The sequence below is a fragment of the Aethalodelphis obliquidens genome, unplaced genomic scaffold (assembly GCF_003676395.1).
Source record: "Aethalodelphis obliquidens isolate GAN/ISIS:26980383/991018 unplaced genomic scaffold, ASM367639v1 scaffold5, whole genome shotgun sequence".
Classification (NCBI taxonomy): domain Eukaryota; kingdom Metazoa; phylum Chordata; class Mammalia; order Artiodactyla; family Delphinidae; genus Aethalodelphis; species Aethalodelphis obliquidens.
The window spans coordinates 72639207-72658900 of NW_020837949.1; the positions used below are offsets into that span (position 1 = coordinate 72639207).

Genomic DNA, 19694 nt, shown 5'->3' on the forward strand with positions numbered 1-19694 from the left:
ATCTTATATTGATTTAAAAATGCTTGATTCCGATTTTATTTTATATTAGGCTATATTTTTCTTTAAAAATAAAATGTACATGTTATTTGCCAGTTGAATTTTCATGATTTTCAGTCCACAGTAGAATTAATAATTTATGAAGTTATTAAGTTCAGTATCTTCAAATTAATAGTTGTAACAATAAAAGGAAATAACTGTGGTCAAATTAACACTACTTTGAGATTTTAAAAAACTACTACACTCAGATCTTTCTTTGAAGCAACACTTCTTTATTTTTCATTATAACTAAATTAAAACTCCATTTTTAGGTGTTAGGTGAAAGAGTTCCACAACATAAGGAAAACAAAAATGGAGTGTTTGTGGTATAAGTGTATAAAAATTTAAAATACCATATTCAAAATGGATTAGTACTCTCTGATTACCTAAAATAATTTTCATTCTGATATAATAATACAATTTTAAATATTAATACTCAATGAACAGCTCTAATATTCTGGGAAATATATAGTAAACATAACATACGTGATATCTACATAAACAGTACCACATTTCTGAAACTCTGGATGCATTTATTTGCCACTATTGCCTATAGTGTCCAAATGAATTAATTTATGACAATTCATGATTTTCATAAGTATTACAAAGTTAATGCTGCTAAGAAAATCAATCCCAAAAAGCAGCATAGGAAAATGGTTACAGTCACAAGCTCTGGAGACACAGCAAGTTGAAATCCTTACTCTGCCATTTAATAGTTTTAGGAGTGTGGGTAAGTTGTTGAAATTCTCTGTGCCTCAGTTTTCTAAACTGTAAAGTGAGGAAAATAATAACATATTAATTAATTACATTGAGTAGTAAATGAGTTCAATTATGTAAAGTACCTAGAATTATTGTTAGCATAATAAATTTTATTATATTACCATTCTTAGCATTAGCGTTTGTTATCCAATCAAACTTTTAAAGAAAGTTCAAACCATGGTTATTGCTGTAATCAGGTACAGATTCAATGCTGTAATTATTTATCTAGGATGTACATAATTATTTACAGACATAGTGAGTCTGTGAGCTTCCTTTAGTGAGTTTTCATACAAAAGTGAAATAAAAACTGGTAGAGACACATACATACCAAAACTTCTTGTCATTCTTATTTTGTCTAGCAGCCTTCTCAGGAAAAGGAATTGTCTTTGATCTGTTAAAGCACCTCTTTAGAAAATTTTATTATGAGAAGTAAAAATTTTATTTTAAACTTGGCACAAAGTAAATAGCTCCTGAAAAAATGCCAAATAAAAAATTTCTTTCTCGGTAGAGAAATTTACTGAAAAAAAGAAAGTGATAGCATAAAGGAATATCTGATTAAAGATATTAGGATAGCTGGTTAAAGTTCATGTTAGTTTGAAATGCCTGATTAACAGTTGTTACTCTTGTTAAAGAATCACAGTGTCCCTGGGAAACCTTCCATGTACATACTCTCCCTTGCACCCAAAATTATCTAAGTCGTTCCATCTCTACTCCCCACCATGGTCAGAGCCATCATCACCCCAACTGGCCTCTTCATTTCTGTCTTCTCCCCTCCTCCCATCTCCTCACGAGGAAGTCACAAATTTACTCGCACCACATTCAGATAAGCAGAGAATACGTAACTCCTTTATTTCACTGAAACTGGTCTTATTTCTTGGAGTAACAAGAAAAAAAAAAAACTAGACTTAGAGCAATCTGGTTTAGAACTTTATCCTATTCTATGATTTAAGCAGCTTTAAGGTTAACTTGATGGCTTCGGAATTTCTCATTCTTTTGGAGGTGGACCCACCAATTTTGCTTTTTGGTCAGATTGGAATGGGCAGCAGTGGCAAGCCTGGAAAATGTTATTGTCTCCTGAGATCTATCTCAGGCCCAGGACCAACCTCACATTTAACTGCCTTGCTATATGTTATCAATTTGTAAGCTCCACAGAAAGCTGGGAAGAAGGGATCAGAGAGAGGGTATATTTGAGTCATCTCCCTCACAAATTCCTTTTACTAAGATCCGTCCTTGCTAGTGGAATAATTGTTTTGAATTAAGACATTGTTTTCTCTAGTTAATTGTAGAGGTCTTTGGGGGAAAAGGCACAATAAAAGCTATTGTTACTAACATTTTAGTATGAGTTGGACTTACTGTCTCTGTATCGAGTCCGAAAACGTTAGCAAGAACTGCTCAGGAATACACCACTTTCAATAACAGAAGCAGTACAATTTTAGAGGGATGCTTAATAAAGTTGCTTTGAATTTTTAAGGCATTCTTCTAGTGGTAACATGTATATTCTTCATTTAGGATATTAAAAATGCTGATGAACAGATGAACTCAATGGCATACTCTACTGAAAAAGATATCAGCTCAATTCCTCTGTGCTCTATGAAGAGCATCAAGTCAGACTTTACTGACAAGTCTGAGGAATCCATCCAAAATAAAGAGGTAATGGTTCAACTATCACAAGTTACCAACATGTTGGTAACTTGTTACCAACTATCATGTTACCAACTATCTAACTAACTAACCTCAGACACCATGAAATCTCTCATCCAGCCCCTGAATATTAGCTTCTGTCTTCCTAACCACCAGTTTCCACATCATCCCACTCCTCTCTTTGGTCCACTATTTCCTCCCAAACTGGAATTCCCTTCTTCTCCTTGGGTCTGACAGATACTTGAGGTTGACCGCCCATTAACTATTTCCACCATCTTCCTACCCACTCTTCTCGGTCTCATCTGCCAATTATCAGCCTGAAGCCCTGGGATTATCTGCCCCAAACCTCCTCCTCTGCCCTTCTCCAGCATTGCCAGTCTACTGCTTTTAATTCTAGATTCAGTACTTTCCATTTAGGTACGTGGTCATACATAGCATTCACACACACTTATATATATATAACATATATATATATATATAACATATATATATATATATATATATATATATATATATATATAATTTTTTTTTGGCGGTACGCAGGCCTCTCACTGTTGTGGCCTCTCCCGTTGCGGAGCACAGGCTCCGGACGCGCAGGCTCAGCGGCCATGGCTCACGGGCCCAGCCGCTCCGTGGCATGTGGGATCTTCCCGGACCGGGGCACGAACCCGTGTCCCCCACATCGGCAGGCAGACTCTCAACCACTGTGCCACCAGGGAAGCCCCTATATTTTTTCTTATCTATTAATTTTCTTTAAAATATACACTACCAAACGTAAGGTAGATAGCTAGTGGGAAGCAGCTGCATAGCACAGGGAGATCAGCTTGGTGCTTTGTGACCACCTGGAGGGGTGGGATAGGGAGGGTGGGAGGGAGGGAGACGCAAGAGGGAAGAGATATGGGAACATATGTATATGTATAACTGATTCACTTTGTTATAAAGCAGAAACTAACACACCATTGTAAAGCAATTATACTCTAGTAAAGATGTAAAAAAAAAAAACCTAAGTATAAAAAAATAAATAAAATGCATTTGAAAGCCAAAAACTAATAATAATAATAATCATTTACATAAACATACAAAGAAAAATATTAAGTAAATAATAGCATAGATAATTTGCCATATGGCAAAAGGCCTGAGTATAAGAATACAGTAAAAGGGTTTGTACCATATTGTAAAAACACTGTGTGAAAACATCTATTAATAGCTGTTGGACCTGCCACCGTAATTGCTGCAAAGTGAAAATCTACCTCAAAGTCTGCAAATTCACTAGGTCTATAAAGTGGATTTTCAAAACCTAAGAAAGATGAAATTCATAAAATTAAAAAGCAATTTCCAGACTTTGGAGAAAATGGTAGGGTAAATTTACACTCTGATACAACTGCTCTGCTCCATACACACAGGAATGATACATAAAACATAAAAAGAGAAAAGCCAATTAGATATACCCAGGCTCCAAAACAAGATCTCTACCAACCAGAAATAGAGCAAAAGTACAAAGTGGTGAGCTGTGCTACAGTCATGGACCTACTCTTAACAGGAGGCTACAAACTTGGTTACCAGTGCCTGGAGCTATACCGAGTACAAAGCTGAGAGCCTGGAAAGATAGTATTAACAACCAAGAACTGAAACAAGCCAAGCACCAGCTCCATGGCCATATTTGTAAAGGGTTCTTTCAGCCTGTGGTATTGCAGTGAAAAGTGAACAAGGAAATGAAGGGACTATAAAAATGAATAACGAGGGCTTCCCTGGTGGCGCAGCGGTTGAGAGTCCGCCTGCCGATGCAGGGGACGCGGGTTCGTGCCCCGGTCCGGGAAGATCCCACATGCCGCGGAGCGGTTAGGCCCGTGAGCCATGGCCGCTGAGCCTGCGCGTCCGGAGCCTGTGCTCCGCAACGGGAGAGGCCACAACAGTGAGAGGCCCTAGTTCCGCAAAAAAAAAAAAAATTTTAAAAGTGAATAACGAAATGAAAAATGTGAAACAGGATTTTAGAATAGTTAATGGGAGGTTATATTTGTCTGGGTTGAGTCAGAAGACAGAAACCACACAATGATTTGAACAGAGAAAGTTTAGTGTAATGAATCAGTAGGGAATTGGAGTAATAGGAATTGGCTAGTGGAAATTAAGAGAACTCTAAAGAATTCAGAGGTCATAATAAAAAGTACCAACTACCACCCCTGGGGTGAAAAGAGACCCAAGGAAGAGCATTCATTATTGCCCGAAACTGAAGTGGAGATACAGGCCTTACTGCAAAGGGCACAGCTTTGGCTCACTGGATAGCAGAGAAGATGCCCAGGTACCTCACTGGTGGAGCTTGCTTGAAATCTGTCCTCCAAGGTGCCAAGGGAGACCTTCCACAGGGAGGTTCTGAGCTTCAAAACCCACTAGGTGCCAGGAGAAGCTACTGGGCACTGCTGAAACCAGGGGCTGGAGAGGTTGCCTTCTGCAGGAGTCAAGTGCAGTTCTATGTATAAGAGGTGCAGACATCAGCGACCTGGCTGAAACATAAGCCTGTGCTGTCTGGGCCCCATGGCTACACTTCTAATGGGTAAGCCAAGAGCTGGAGAAAGCGCTTGATGGCCAAACACAGAAGAAAATTGCACTCTACAGGCACCCAACTCTGAAAAAACTGTTCAGGCAAAACAGCGGAGAAAAAAGTTCATCTTGCAGGAGCTTTCCCAGTAAGCTACCGGTAAGAGCAGGAAGAATAATCCCCTCCTACAATGTCTTTCCAGCAGCCTCTACTGACGGAGCTTGACATCTTACCAAGTGGTAAAAGAGAAAAGTTTATCAGACAAAAGGATGAATTTGGACCTGAGAAGCAAAAAATCAGTAACCAGGACAGAGCTGGTATTATTTTGAACAGGGGAATCAGCAAACATAAGGGCCTGGAATTGGGAGCCACAGTGACTAAGGAGGAGAGAGGTGAGCAGAGAAGTGTATGAGATACTCAGGGACCAGATCATGTAGCACCTTGTAGGACATAAAAACAATTTTGGATTCTATTATTACTCTAACAGAATGTCATTGGGGGTTTTTAACCAGTGGTTCATGACTCACAGGAATTAACCTGAATGGGCAAAAAAAAATCACAACTATTTTTTCTACCTATACTTGATAGAAATTTAATTTACTTTAATTATGAATATAAATAACAGACTACATTAGTATTACCAGGGCCTGCGATGTCACCAATGAAAATCACAGAAATATTTATATCACATTATAGTTATTACAGATATCTTAGAATATCTTTTTTTATTTTTTTTTTTGGCCATGCCATGCAGTATGCGGGATCTAAGTTCCCCAACCAGGAATCTAACCCATCCTCCCTGAAGTGGAAGCACAGAGCCCTAATCCACCAGGGAATTCCCCAGAATATCTTTATATTCATCACTATTAGATCTTGTTATTTAATGTGCCAATAATGAAGCACATAACTGTATCAGAGCTTTGAATTTTTTGTGAAACATTTTAAATATTATATCTCAATATAATTGGCTTTCTTTGAGATGTGTTATTTGGTACATTGTTATAAATTCTTCTAGGAAGGATTCCATAGACTTCATCAGTTTTCTGAAGGGGTCCATGACACAAACAGGTTAAGAACTCTAATGACCCACATGGGAAAGGAATCTAAAAAAGAGTAGATATAGGTATATGTAGAACTGATTCACTTTGCTATACACCTGAAACTAACACAACATTGTAAATCAACTATACTCAAATTAAAAAAAAATGTTTAATCTACTTTAAAAAAAAAACCTGTTGCATGAGAGGGTCTTATTCAGAAGAGTGCATGAACTGAGTTGCTTGATGTGGCTGCTGTGTGGAGAATGGCACTTGGGAGCCAAAGTGGGATCAGGGAGAGCAGAGCAGAGAAGAGATGATAGTGGTGAAAACAAATGGACTGATATGCCTGACTAAAGCAGTCTAAGGAGAAAGAATAGATGGAGGAGCAACTAGGACAGGAGATTGAGACCCAGGATACTGCAAAATTTAACTTCAGGTAGAAAAGCAGTAGCCAGAACAGGACACCTAAAGAATGGCTGGAAAATAAAAAGAAAGCTAAGATTGTGTGGCATCATAGAAGCCAACTAAGAAAAGTACTACAAAAAGAGGAATAGATCATTTATGTCAATTGCTGTGGAAACCAGATGAAATTAGAGATTTCTACTTCCAGCCAAGATAGGTTAACAGGGACAAGATTTACCTTCCCGCTTGACACACCTAATAAACTAGAGAAAAGTATGTGAAACAGTCTTCTAACATTGGACATCAGGCATAACAAGACAGTGATCCCTGAGGAAAGGGAAACAAATGAAATGAATCTTATCATTGACCCAGGTTACTGTCAAGTTATAAGCCTAAGAGCTGGAACGGGAACCTAGGCAGAGCCCAAGAGGCCAAAGTAGGCAGTCTTCAGAGCAAAGAAGTAGAGGGAAGAGAGCAGCTCAGAGAGAGAGTTCCACAAATATGCAGAGGTTCTCCCTTGACTCTTCATCTGAGTACTAATTAGTGCATTTACTGAGAAAACTGACAAAGGCAAAGGAAAGTATAAGAAGGAAAAATTCTTGGAGCTCACAAAGGGCCAGGAATAGTTCTTATTAAACCAACCAAAGTGAGGAATCTCTAAATTCATGGGGAATTTAGTTGAATCTTAAGAAAAGTATTAACTCAGCGTAGGAAAATTATTCCCAGACTAAACTCAGCTCTGAGCCCAGCAAACAAGACCCAACAGCAAATTTCAAAAGTATCAAACTGTTTCCAAGTAATTTAAATGTGTTCCAGAACAAGGTTCAATAATATGTATAAGAATTCAAAAATAACCAATGAGTAAAATTTACAATGTCTGGCATCTAATCAAAAATCTCCAGGCAAGAAAAACAGCAGGAAAATAGTACCCAAAATGAAGAAAAAAAATCAATCAATAGAAATAGACCCAGAAATGACACACTTGATAGAAATAGTAGGAACATTAAACAATTATTATAACTATATTTTATATGTTCCCAAAGGAGAAAGGGAACCAAAAATCATTTGAACAAATAATGAAAAAAATTTTCCAAATTTGATGAAAACTGAAAACCCACAGATCTAAGAAGCTTAATAGATTCCAAGCGCAAGAAACACAAGGAACACTACGCCAAGGCACACCATAGTCAAATTGCTTAAAAACAGTGATAAGGAGAAAAATTATAAAGCATCCAGAGAAAATCATCACAATTTGTATAAAGGAAAAAACAAGAAATATCACAGAGTTCTCATTAGAAACAATGCAAACCATAAGACAATAGAGCAATATCTTTAAAGTAATGAAAGGGAAAAAACTCAAATTAGAATACTACCTGCAGAAAAATACCTTTCAAAAATGAAGGCAACATGCAGAATTTTTAGGTAAAAGAAGGCTAAAACAATTCATCACCTGTAGATGTAGTGCAGACTAAAAGAAATGTTAAAGGAAGTCCTTCAGGCAAAAGAAAATGGTACCAGGTGGAAATCTGAATCTATACAAAGGAATGAAGAGTATCAAAATGTTCTATCTAGGGGCTTCCCTGGTGGCGCAGTGGTTGAGGGTCAGCCTGCTGATGCGGGAGACACGGGTTCGTGCCCCGGTCTGGGAGGATACCACATGCCGCAGAGCGGCTGGGCCTGTGTGCCATGGCCACTGAGCCTGCGCATCCGGAGCCTGTGCTCCACAGCGGGAGAGGCCGCAGCGGTGAGAGGCCTGCGTACCGCAAAAAAAAAAAAATGTTCTACCTATACAAAGGAATGAAGAGTATCAATAATGTTTTTTAAATAATCTACTTTAAAGAAAAAAAACATTATAGTGTGGGGTAAAGGTAAAAATGTATAAAAACAATAGCCAAAAGACTGGAAATGGAAGTATTCTATTCAAGGTTCTTAAATGGTATATACTATTATATTACTTGAAGGTAGACTGTGATGTTAGTGGCAGTCAAAGTATATTCCAGAGCAAAAAAGTTACCCAGGATAAAGAAGGTTATTTGAAAATTATAAAAGGATCCACCTATCAAGAACTGAAAAAAGAAGCAGACAAATTCACAATTATATTCACAGATTTTAATACCCTCTCTTAAATATTGATAGAATAGGTAGATAAAAATTCAACTGGGATATAGATGACTTTAATAGCACTGTCAACTAACTTGACAACAACCAAGCTGACAACCAACTAACAGACATTTATGCAAGAATCCACCTATCAACAGAAAAATACACATTCTTTTCAAATGTACCTGAAACATTTACCAAGATAGATCATAACACAAGTCTCAACAAACTTTAAAAATTTCAAGTAATGCAAAGTATATTACCTGACCAAAATAGAATTAAATCAGAAATCAAGAATAAAAGTGGCCTGGGAAATCTTGAAATATTTGGAAGCTAAATAACTCACTTCTCAATAATACACAATCAAAGAAGATATCAAAAGAGAAATTCAAAAGTATTTTGAACTGAATGAAAATAAAAACCAAACATAATCAAAACATGTGGTATGAAGATTAAAGTGGTACTGAGGAAGAAATTTATACTACTAAACACCTATGTTATATTAAAAAGAAAGATCTCAAATGAATAAACTTCCCCTTTAAGAAACTAGAAGGGTGCTTCCCTGGTGGCGCAGTGGTTGAGAGTCCGCCTGCTGATGCAGGGGACACGGGTTCGTGTCCCGGTTCGGGAAGATCCCACATGCCGCGGAGCGGCTGGGCTCGTGAGCCATGGCCGCTGAGCCTGCATGTCCAGAGCCTGTGCTCCGCAACGGGAGAGGCCACAACAGTGAGAGGCCCGCATACCGCAAGAAAAAAAAAAAGAAACTAAAAGGAAGAAAATAATTATAAAGAAGAAACATCAATGAAATCCAAACCTGCTTCTTTGAGAACATCAATAAACTGAAAAGCTCTGGACTGACTGAGCAAATGAAAAGAGAGAAGACACAAATTACCAATATTAAGAATGAGAGTGGTGATATCACTACAGATTCTATAGCTATTAAAAGAATAATAAAGTAATCTTATGGAAACTAATCCTACAACTCCAATGAAATGGACAAATTCTTTGAAGGACACAAACTACCAAAGCCTACTCAAGAATAAAATAATAGCTTGAATAATCTTATATCAATTAAAAAGAAATTGAATTTGAAGTTAAAACCTTTTTCGTAAAGAAAACTGAAGGCCCAGGTGGCTTTACTTGTGAATTCTATGAAGTAGAAAATTGAAGAGGAAGAAGATTCCATTCTGAGCACAACATTACTCTGATATCAAAATTAGAGCTATTACAAGAAAAGAAAATTATAGACAAATATCCTTTATGAACACAGATGGAAAAATTGTTAACAAAATTTTAGCAAATCTAACCAACAATGTATGAAAAGAATAATACATCATCACCAAGTAGGGTTTATCCAAGGAATGCAAGCTTGGTTTAAAGTTCAGAAATTAATGTAATTTCCCTTACTAAAAATATAAAAGAAAAAACTATCCAATCATCTCAATCAAAGCAAAAAGCTCATTTGGCAAAATGCACCATCCATTCCTGATAACTCTCAGGAAACTAGGAATTTAAAGAAATTCTCTCAACCTGATAGAGGGAATCAACCAAAAATCTACAGCTGACAATATACTAAATGGTGAAAGATCAGGAATGAGGCAAGTATGTACACTTTCACCACTTCTACTCAACTGAAAGTTCCAGCCTGTGCAATAGGACCAGAAAATAAAAGGCATCCATATAGAAAAGAAAGATATAAAACTGTCTTTATTCACAAACAACATAATTACAACATGATTATCATTCTATGGAATCCACAAGAAAAGGTACTATGGTGTCACACCAAAAAAAGGTACTACAACTGACAACTGAGTTTGGCTGACAACTGATCAGAATATGTGATCAATATATAAAAATCAACTCTAATTCTATAATCTAAAAACAAAAAGTAGGAAAATGAAATTCAAAACAGTGTCATGTACGGTAGTATCAAAAATATTAAATACTTGGGTATAAATTTGATAAAGATTATAAGACCCCCACACTGAAATATATAAAATATTACTAAGAAAAATGGAAGCAGACCTAAATAGAGAGAAATACCATGTATGTGAATAAAAAAATTCAATATTATTAAGATGTCAGTTCTCCCCAAATTGGTCTATATGTTCAAGGCAATCCCAGTAAACATCTTAGCAGGCTTTTTTGTAAAATTTGACAATCTGATTCTAGATGGAAATTCAAAAGGATAAAATGGATAAAACAACTTTTAAAAAGAACAAAGTTGTAGGATTTATAATTCCTAATTCCAATTTTTAATACAAAGCTATAGTAATCAAAATAATGTGCTATTGGAACAAAAATAGACAAATAGATCAATAGAGCAGAATAGAGTGTCAAGAAATAGACCCACACACATATGGTCAACTGTTTAGACGAAAGTGGCAAAGGCAGTTCAACAGAGAATGTATAGTCCTTTTAAGAAATGATGCTGAAAGAATTACATATCTATTCAAAAGACTCATCCTCAATCCATACCTCAAAGCACAGATGAAAATTAACTATAAATGGAATACAGACCTTACTGAAGAACCTAAAGTTAGAAACTTTTCATAAGAAAATACAGTAGAAAATCTTTATTACTTTGAATTAAGCAAAGATTTCCTTGCTATAAACACCAAAAACACAATTCATAAAAGAAAAAAATTGATAAATTAGACTTCACCAAAATCCATAAAATTGCTATTTGTAAAACTTCCCTTTTTTGGCTGCACCACATGGATCTTAGTTCCCTGACCAGGTATCGAACCTGGACTCCAGCTGTGAAAGCGCTGAGTCCTAACCACTGGACCGCCAGGGAATTCCCTGTAAAACTTTTTAAGAAATGAAAACATAGGCCATAAACTGGAAGAAAATATTTGTGTCACATATGTGATAAAGGACTGTGTCCCGAATATACAAAGAACTCCCAAAGCACAGTAATAAAAATACCAATAACCCAATTGAAAAATGGGCAGAAGATTTTAATAGACATTTGCCAAAGAAGATATGCATATGGGAAATGAGCACACAAAAAGGTGCCTAAAATCATTAGGCATTAGAGAAATGCAAATTAAATCATAACCGAGATGTCATGATACATCTGTTAGAATGGTTATATCTAAAAAGACTGTACCAAGTATTGGTGATGATGTGGAGCATCTAGAACTCCACATTTTGTTGGTGGGAATAAAAAATTAGTAATCCCACTTCAGAAAATCATTTAGCAGTTTCTTAAAAAGTTAAACATGGGCTTCCCTGGTGGCGCAGTGGTTGAGAGTCCGCCTGCCGATGCAGGGGACGCGGGTTCGTGCCCCGGTCTGGGAGGATCCCACATGCCGCGGAGCGGCTGGGCCCGTGAGCCATGGCCGCTGAGCCTGCGTGTCCAGAGCCTGTGCTCTGCAACGGGAGAGGCCACAACAGTGAGAGGCCCGCGTATAGAAAAAAAAAAAAAAAGATAAAAAAAGTTAAACATATACCTACTATGATCCAGCCACTCCTTTTCTAGGTTTTTACCCAAGAGAAATGAAAGCATATGTTCACACAAAGTCTTGTATGTGGGTATTTATAGTAGCTTTATTTGTAATAGCCCCAAACTTGGAATGACCCAAACTTATGTCAACAGATAAATTTTGGTATATCCATACAATGGAATACTACTCAGCAATGAAAATGAATGAAATATTAATTCATGCAACAGAATGAGTAAATCTCAAAGTAATTATGTTGAGCAAAAGAATCCAGATGAAAAGAGCACATACTATGTGATTCCACTTATTAAAAGAAAACTCTAGAAATTGCAAAACAATCTATAGTGACAGAAAACACATGAGTGGTTTTAGTGGAAGAGCACTGGCAGCTGAGAGGTATAGAAGAAATGGAATACAAAAGCAGGAGAAAACTTACAGGGGTAATGGATATGTTCACTATGTTGACTGTGGTGAAGGTTTCATGGGTGTGTAGTTATGTCTAAACTTTTCAAATTGTACATTTTAAATATGTGCAGCTTATTGCATGAAAATTATAACGCAATAAAGCTCTAAAATATATCAGATTAAATTTTTAAATCTTTAAGAGATTTGTTTAGGTTTTTTAAATGTTTTCATATCTCTTTACAAAATGCCTCTAATTTCATATATTTTTATATCAAATTCTGTTAAAACATGCTATAACCTGTAACACAGGTAGCACAGAGTCCTTCATGATTTTACTAAAAATTTTCATTTTGTTTTGATCCTATTTCATTTTATTCTTTTCTATCTTATAACTTTATTTAAGTAATACCCATTTTTTTCCATCTGTTTTATATTTTTAGAGGCAAAAGGGTAGATTATTCTGTAGGAGCAAGACAGCCCTCCTACATTTACTGGCTCTGTAATTTACTGGTATTGTTCCTAGGACATGCTAAGCCTTAGTTTCCTTACAAAATGAGGTAATTTTATAAAGAATTTGACAAAAAAGAAAATCTGTATTTAGTGCTCCACAAAGAGTTGGAATGGAACTTTTAAAATTTCTGTATATTCTGTTGGACAGTGACCTAACTGAAAAATAAGGCTCTTTATGATGTTAATCTTCAGAAAACTTCAGAAAGAAAGATAATAGGTAATCAAATTATTAAGTAACCCCAGGTTTAGCCAATCCTGAAAATAGACTTTAAAGGCTTTAGAATTTTAAAAGTTCTTTTGTTCAAACAATGGAGTTTCTATTATAGTTGCCAGACTAAAATTAAAGCAAGAATTATAAACTATTTTATAGTCTTTCCTGACGTCTTTCTCTGGTTATTAGGTTCATAAACGCCATTACTTCAAGAGTGAATGCCATGAGTAAGTTTTAACATATGAAATGCCTAGTAGTTCGCTGTCTACTTTCCTATTCAAAATAATTACTCACTACAAAATTATTCATAAGATTTTTTAAGTTTCTGAAATAAATCCTCTACATATTCCAGACAAGAGTAAGGGGAATTCACCATTGTGTTATTTATCCTCTGATTATTGTGACCACTACCTCCCCATAGCACCCTCCATGGATCCCAGGAAAGACTGGCAGATACCAGAGCTACTTGCAGTGTTCTTTCGCTGTATAAGATCTGGGATTTTGCATAATATTATCCTTCCTTTTATAATAACATCAGCAACAGCTAACATTTATTGGGTACTTACTGTTTTCAAATACTGAGTTAAGCTTAATTCTAAAAACAATCCTCAGGCTTCCCTGATGGCTCAGTGGTTAAGATTCCACCTGCCAATGCAGGGGACACGGGTTCAAACCCTGGTCAGGGAAGATCCCACATGCTGTGGAGCAACTAAGCCCATGCACCACAACTACTGAGCCTGTGCTCTAGAGCCCACGAGCCACAATCACTGAAGCCCACGCACCTAGAGCCGTTGCTCTGCAATGAGAGAAGCCATAGCAATGAGAAGCCCACACACCGCAATGAAGAGTAGCCCCCACTCACCACAACTAGAGAAAGCCCACACGCAGCAACGAAGACCCAATGCAGCCAAAAATAAATAAATAAATTTAATAAAATAAAATAAAAAAATAAAAACAATCCTCTACTCAGCCGTAAAAAGGAATGAAATAATGCCACTTGCAGCAACATGGATGTACCTAGAGATTATTTTACTAAGTGAAGTAAATCAGACAGAGAAATACAAATATCATATGATATCACTTATATGTGGAATCTAAAAGAATGATACAAATGAACTTATTTACAAAATAGAAACAGACTCACAAACTTACAGTTACCAAAGGGGAAAGGTGGGCGGTGAGGGATAAATTAGGAGTTTGGGATCATATACTCACTGCTATACATAAAATAGATAATCAACAAGGACCTACTGTATAGCACAGGGAACTCTACTCAATATTCTGTAATAACCTATTTGGGAAAAGAATCTGAAAAGAATGGTTATATGCATAACTGAATCACTTTGCTGTACACCTGAAACTAACACAACATTGTAAATCAACTATCCTCCAATATAAAATAAAATTTTTATTTTAAATCCTGTAAGATAGGAACTGATACCTTCCTCAAAAATATAAGGAAACTGAGGCTTGGTGATTGTAAATAATATGTTCAGATATTGCAACACTTAACTTATAAATAGGAACCCCAAAACAAGCTTTTAACCAAGATATTAGAAAAATATTTCCATAAATAAGTCACAAAGCTACAAAATTTTCAAGCTTAAAATGCTAGAAAAACTTTTATCTTTGTCTCTGCTTAGTTCCTATCTAGATTTTGTCCTATGCTAGAGCATGATGTGCAATCCAGTTTAACAGGTGTAAAGGAAAATATGCCTGTCATTTCTTTTGTGAATCTTAGCTCTCAGAACATGTGGGTTAATTTGTACTTTTTTAATGATAGTGGCTGAGTGAAATGCCAAAAGGTGATAAGTTGCACAAATAGTCACTTTTGTGTAAAATTTATTTTGTTTTGAGATCTTTATCAGTAATATGGGCAGTAAAATTTTTCTAAGAAAAATTCTACTTTCTACTCTGTTACCTATTATATTTGACATTTTACATTATAGATTTATTCAAGATTGGCTAACTTCTCTAGGTTCCATTATGCTCTCAAACTGGGGTTATAACCAAGGTATTTTATTTATAGACAAGTCTTCCTGAAGTTTCTCTTTAAAAAATTTTTAAATTAAACAAGTCTGAATGGCCTTCTGTGGTTCTGGGGATATTGGCTTCTGTTCTAAATGGAACTGTTCATCCAGTATTTTCCATCATCTTTGCAAAAATTGTAACTGTAAGTAAAATTTATTTGCTAATATTTTTAACAATTTTAAACAATGTGTAACCTGAGAGAACAGACTTGGTATACTTTGACCCAGCAAGGGGAAAATTGGGACGTGTAGTAGGTCACCCCTAGTGTGGGATCCATGATAGAAAGGTTAACTAATGTTCTCAGGGGATAAGCCAGCCTCTATTGTGAAGTGTTTGGCTGGACCTTGTTGACTGGGCAATCAGTAAAGAAATTGCTTTGTTTTCTAATTCTGACTCCAGTGCTGTATCAGCATTCCAAAGCACTGAAGTAATAAAAGAGACAAATACGACCACTCTTTCTTTCAACTGGTCTGAACAATGGCCATTTTTTATTACCAGCCAGCTCAGAGAGAGGAAATAATGAGAGTTTGGGATTGTGCTGGGGAACCCAGGAGAGCTGATGAATTCATGGATCTTATTAGAGCCACCTTAAGTCTTCAGTCTCCTGGACTGTTGCTACACTGTGTCAACATAGATGCCAGTATATGTATAACTACTAATTTTAGGAACAATTTCTGGAGAAATTTATAAAGGTCTCATATTGCAGGTAGTACTCTGAATAGAGGAATATCAAGAAACCTGAGTTATGAGAAGTTATTAGAAATAATAACTCAATCAGAAAACTAATTTCAATAGTTTCTTTGAAAATATGTGGTGATATTAATAGCAGATAGAGGACTCATTTGTCTGATCCTGTATTTACATAGCTTAAGTGAGAGAATTAAGAGTGAATTATTTTTTTTTATTGAAGTAGTGAATTTTTTTTTATGTAATGAATGTAAAGGATAGAATAATGGTGCATTTTTTCTCCAGAAATGTGTGGAAATTACTGTGTTGAAATTCATTTTTAAAATCCTGATGAATAGACATTTTAGTTTTTTCTCCTTCTTTTATAATATATTCTCCTCTAATCACCTGATTAAAAAAATCTATTCCTTTTCAGATGTTTGAAAATGATGATAAAACCACATTAAAGCATGATGCAGAAATTTATTCCATGATATTTGTAATTTTGGGTATTATTTGCTTTGTCAATTATTTCATTCAGGTAAACTTTTAATGAATTAAACAAATATGTACGTGATTACTGTTTTATGTCATCCTATTTGAGTTAAAAATAGTAACTAAATATAATAACTAAATAAAATACAAATATGTAAATATAGTAACTAAATGTTCCAAAGAAATAGATAAGACAGTTAAAAATAAATGTAGATTTTTGTTTGTTTGTTTCTTTTCCAGGGATTATTTTATGGCAGAGCAGGGGAAATTTTAACCATGAGATTAAGACACTTGGCATTTAAAGCCATGTTATATCAGGTCAGTGTTCAGTTGGGCTTTTTTCTTATTTTATTTTAAATGTGTTTTAAAATATTCTAGCTTTTAGTTTTTCTTCACATCAATTTCTTGACATAAGCTTTCCTTTGATCATTTAAAAGCATCCTTTTTGTGTACCAAGCAGCAACTGTATTAGAATTATTGTACTGTATTTTCTAACAGAAGCAAGTCCAAAATTGTTATGTTCAAAAATGCAGTTTATAGAAAACAAGGTTTAGAGTCCACTCCCTGTTCCTTGCATTTATCTTGACAAATCTCTTTTAATGTATAATGTAGTTGTTCTAGAATCAGAATGGAGGCTAAATTAAAACTGAAAAGGAGTGTTAAGAACTCCTTGGGAAACATGTTTAAAAAGGAGTTAATTTCTATAGTTCTCATCCATCTGCACAGTTTAAGTTTTTTCATTGCTGACTTCTTAAGGCAGCCATTCTCTGAATTCAGATAACATCAGTCTAGCTGGCAGGTTGGCTTGCCGCAGCTGATCATTCACACCTGTGAAATAACTAAAACTAGGTGTATCAAATAGTAATCTTGAAAAGTGAGTCTTGGGGGCAAATGACAGGAATGTCTCAGACTGGCACCTCTAAAATTCTTTCAGAAGGCCAAGGTATATTGGGTTACCCTGAAAGCCAGTAATCATTTGAAGCCCTTTGCCACACTTTCTGTCACCAGAGCTCACCGTGTAGGGGCAAATAGCTTCCTGCCAGGGTCATTTCTTTTCAAAAGTAGAGTTACTGTCACTCCAGCCGAGTTGTCAAAACCAGTTTTTACATCTTGTGACTTTTAGCAGTAGTGCTCAAAGGACTGCTGAGTAACAAAACTCCTCCGCCTTTATGTGCTCTTAGAGGACAGCAAGATATAAAATGAAGCGAGTGGGACGTTTCCCATAGCAACTTAATGCTCTGAAGCAGTTGGTGCCTAACTTCTTCTCTCAAAAAGGTCCTGTCAGAGACAACTGCAGACACTCCTTAATCCAGAAAAACAGAAATCTACTTGAAGGGTCATAAAATGATTTAATGACTGCACATCTTGTCTCGCTCACATTAAGCTTGTACTTTTGGGGGTTTTTTTAATGAACAATTTATGTCTACCTCAAATCTTTGATGAAATTAGGTGGGATTTTAATTAACTAATACTGTTTCACACGACAATTTTGGTCATTTTTGTTTTTTGTGTATTTATGTTTTTACACATTCAAGGACATTTATTTTCAATTTTCAGGAACTTTTGAAAATGTTTCCTGAATGTCTTAAATAAAAGAGTATAAACTTTAACTTTTCCATCATTACTTTGAACTTTCTTTCTAGAGGATTACAGGATGCTTTTGGTGGAGGAGTCCCAAGGCCACAAGCCAGTTAAACCAGTGAATATTGTTAATCAAATATCCTGGTGGCTGATACTGGATCTTACTCCTTTGCCTAGCATTAGCCACGTGAACAGTAGGACAGTAACATTCTTGGATTAAGTAGCTTCTGCCTATAAGAATACAGCAATCTGTAAACCATAAACTCTTCTTCAAAACACATAGAAAGACAGACAGAAACTCTGTGCTATTCAGCAGATGTTATTAAATTCTCCCATAAATTCACCTGAGCCCCTTTCAGCTTGCCATTTGTTTTCCCTCTTCATTCTTTAGCACTCTTTTTGCTTATTTGCTTTCTTAAATTGAAAGAAAAGAGTAATGTATTTGGCCTTTTCTCAATAAATGTCTTAACGAATTTCACTTTTCTCTGTAAGGGAAGTTCCTAATGTACAGTTTCGCCCTAACTCCTATTACCTGTTTGGTTTTTTTTCCCCTAAGATAAGATATTTTAAGTCTTAGAAATCATGCTGAAACTTGCAGTGCTTTTTATAACCATTTTGAAACCTTAGTTGAAATAGAGGTATTTATGGAATCAGGTGTGGTCTTTTTGTAGGTATAAAATCTCTATTTTATTTGATGACTTGAGATCCCTCCAGTTGAAAAGAATGTTCTAATTGTTGCTGACTTCAGTGGTTATAAATAATCCATTGCTTATTGTGTTTAAAGCTGAATTTATATTTCTTAATGATAAATATTGACCTATAAATCTATTAGGTTTTTTAAAAGATATGAAGTTTTTTTTTTGCCTATTTCTCTCTAAATTGGATTGGCTAGGGCTTCTGTGGAGGGTCACTAAATCATAAGATGATGGCATTAGTGGAGATCACTAAGGAATCTCAAAAAGCTACTTCCAAAAGGATTTGAGGTAACAAATCCTGAAGCAGGAAAAACATGTCAGGAAACTCAGCTGTAACGTTTCAGTTAGATGGGAGGCAGAACAGGATAGTTGATTAAAAACTCTGGCATCTGATTGCCTAGGTTTAAATCCTGGCCTCAGTTCTTTCCAGCTATGTGGCCTTGGGCAAGTTACTTAATCTCTCAGTACCTCTGTTTCCTCATATATAAAATATGGATAGTCATAGTATCCGTCTCATAGAGTTGTGATGATTAAATGAGAAAAGACATACCATGCACTTATGATAGTGCTACTGTAATTTTTTATTTCTAATAGAATTATTGGCAGGAAAAAAATGGATTTACTAGTATCAGAAAACCTGCTAGCCTAGCTTATAATCATTTTACCATCAGGAAGAGAAGAAGCAAGTTAATTTTTACTCAATACCAGCTGTGCTCCAGAAACTCTGCTAAGTGTTTTAGCATATAATGCCTATGATGGAAAACAATCTCTAGAGTGCATAATTGCTGACTTGTTGAAAAGCAGTTTTGGATATCTTGCTGACTGAACATCAGAGAAAGACTAAGACTAGTCATATATGTATCCTTTGCCTTGCGTATTATAGCAATTACTATACTATAGAATCAGGAATGTAATAGTAAGTGATAAATTCTTTTTCTGTATTTTTACTTTATATTGTGTCTAGAAATTCTTTGTGTATTCCATGTCATGTTGAAATATAGAAAGAATTATGCAATGTAAAATATATATATATATATTTTAGTATACAATAAAAAACAGGTAATGTCTTCTAGATCAAGAGTGCTGTAGTTACTGTCATTGCTGATGTGTGTTCATGGTATGTTAGGCTCTTGACTCGGG

At 35.6% G+C, this 19694-nt stretch overlaps 1 protein-coding gene across 1 annotated transcript in view; it reads left to right on the forward strand.

Moving 5' to 3' along the window:
- ABCB5 (ATP binding cassette subfamily B member 5) overlaps positions 1 to 19694 on the forward strand; it is a 113979-nt gene that overhangs the window by 55523 nt on the left and 38762 nt on the right. The window contains 4 exon segments of the mRNA XM_027101338.1: positions 2305 to 2445; positions 15116 to 15259; positions 16220 to 16324; positions 16519 to 16596. Of these exon segments, the coding sequence (XP_026957139.1) occupies positions 2305 to 2445; positions 15116 to 15259; positions 16220 to 16324; positions 16519 to 16596 (468 nt within the window).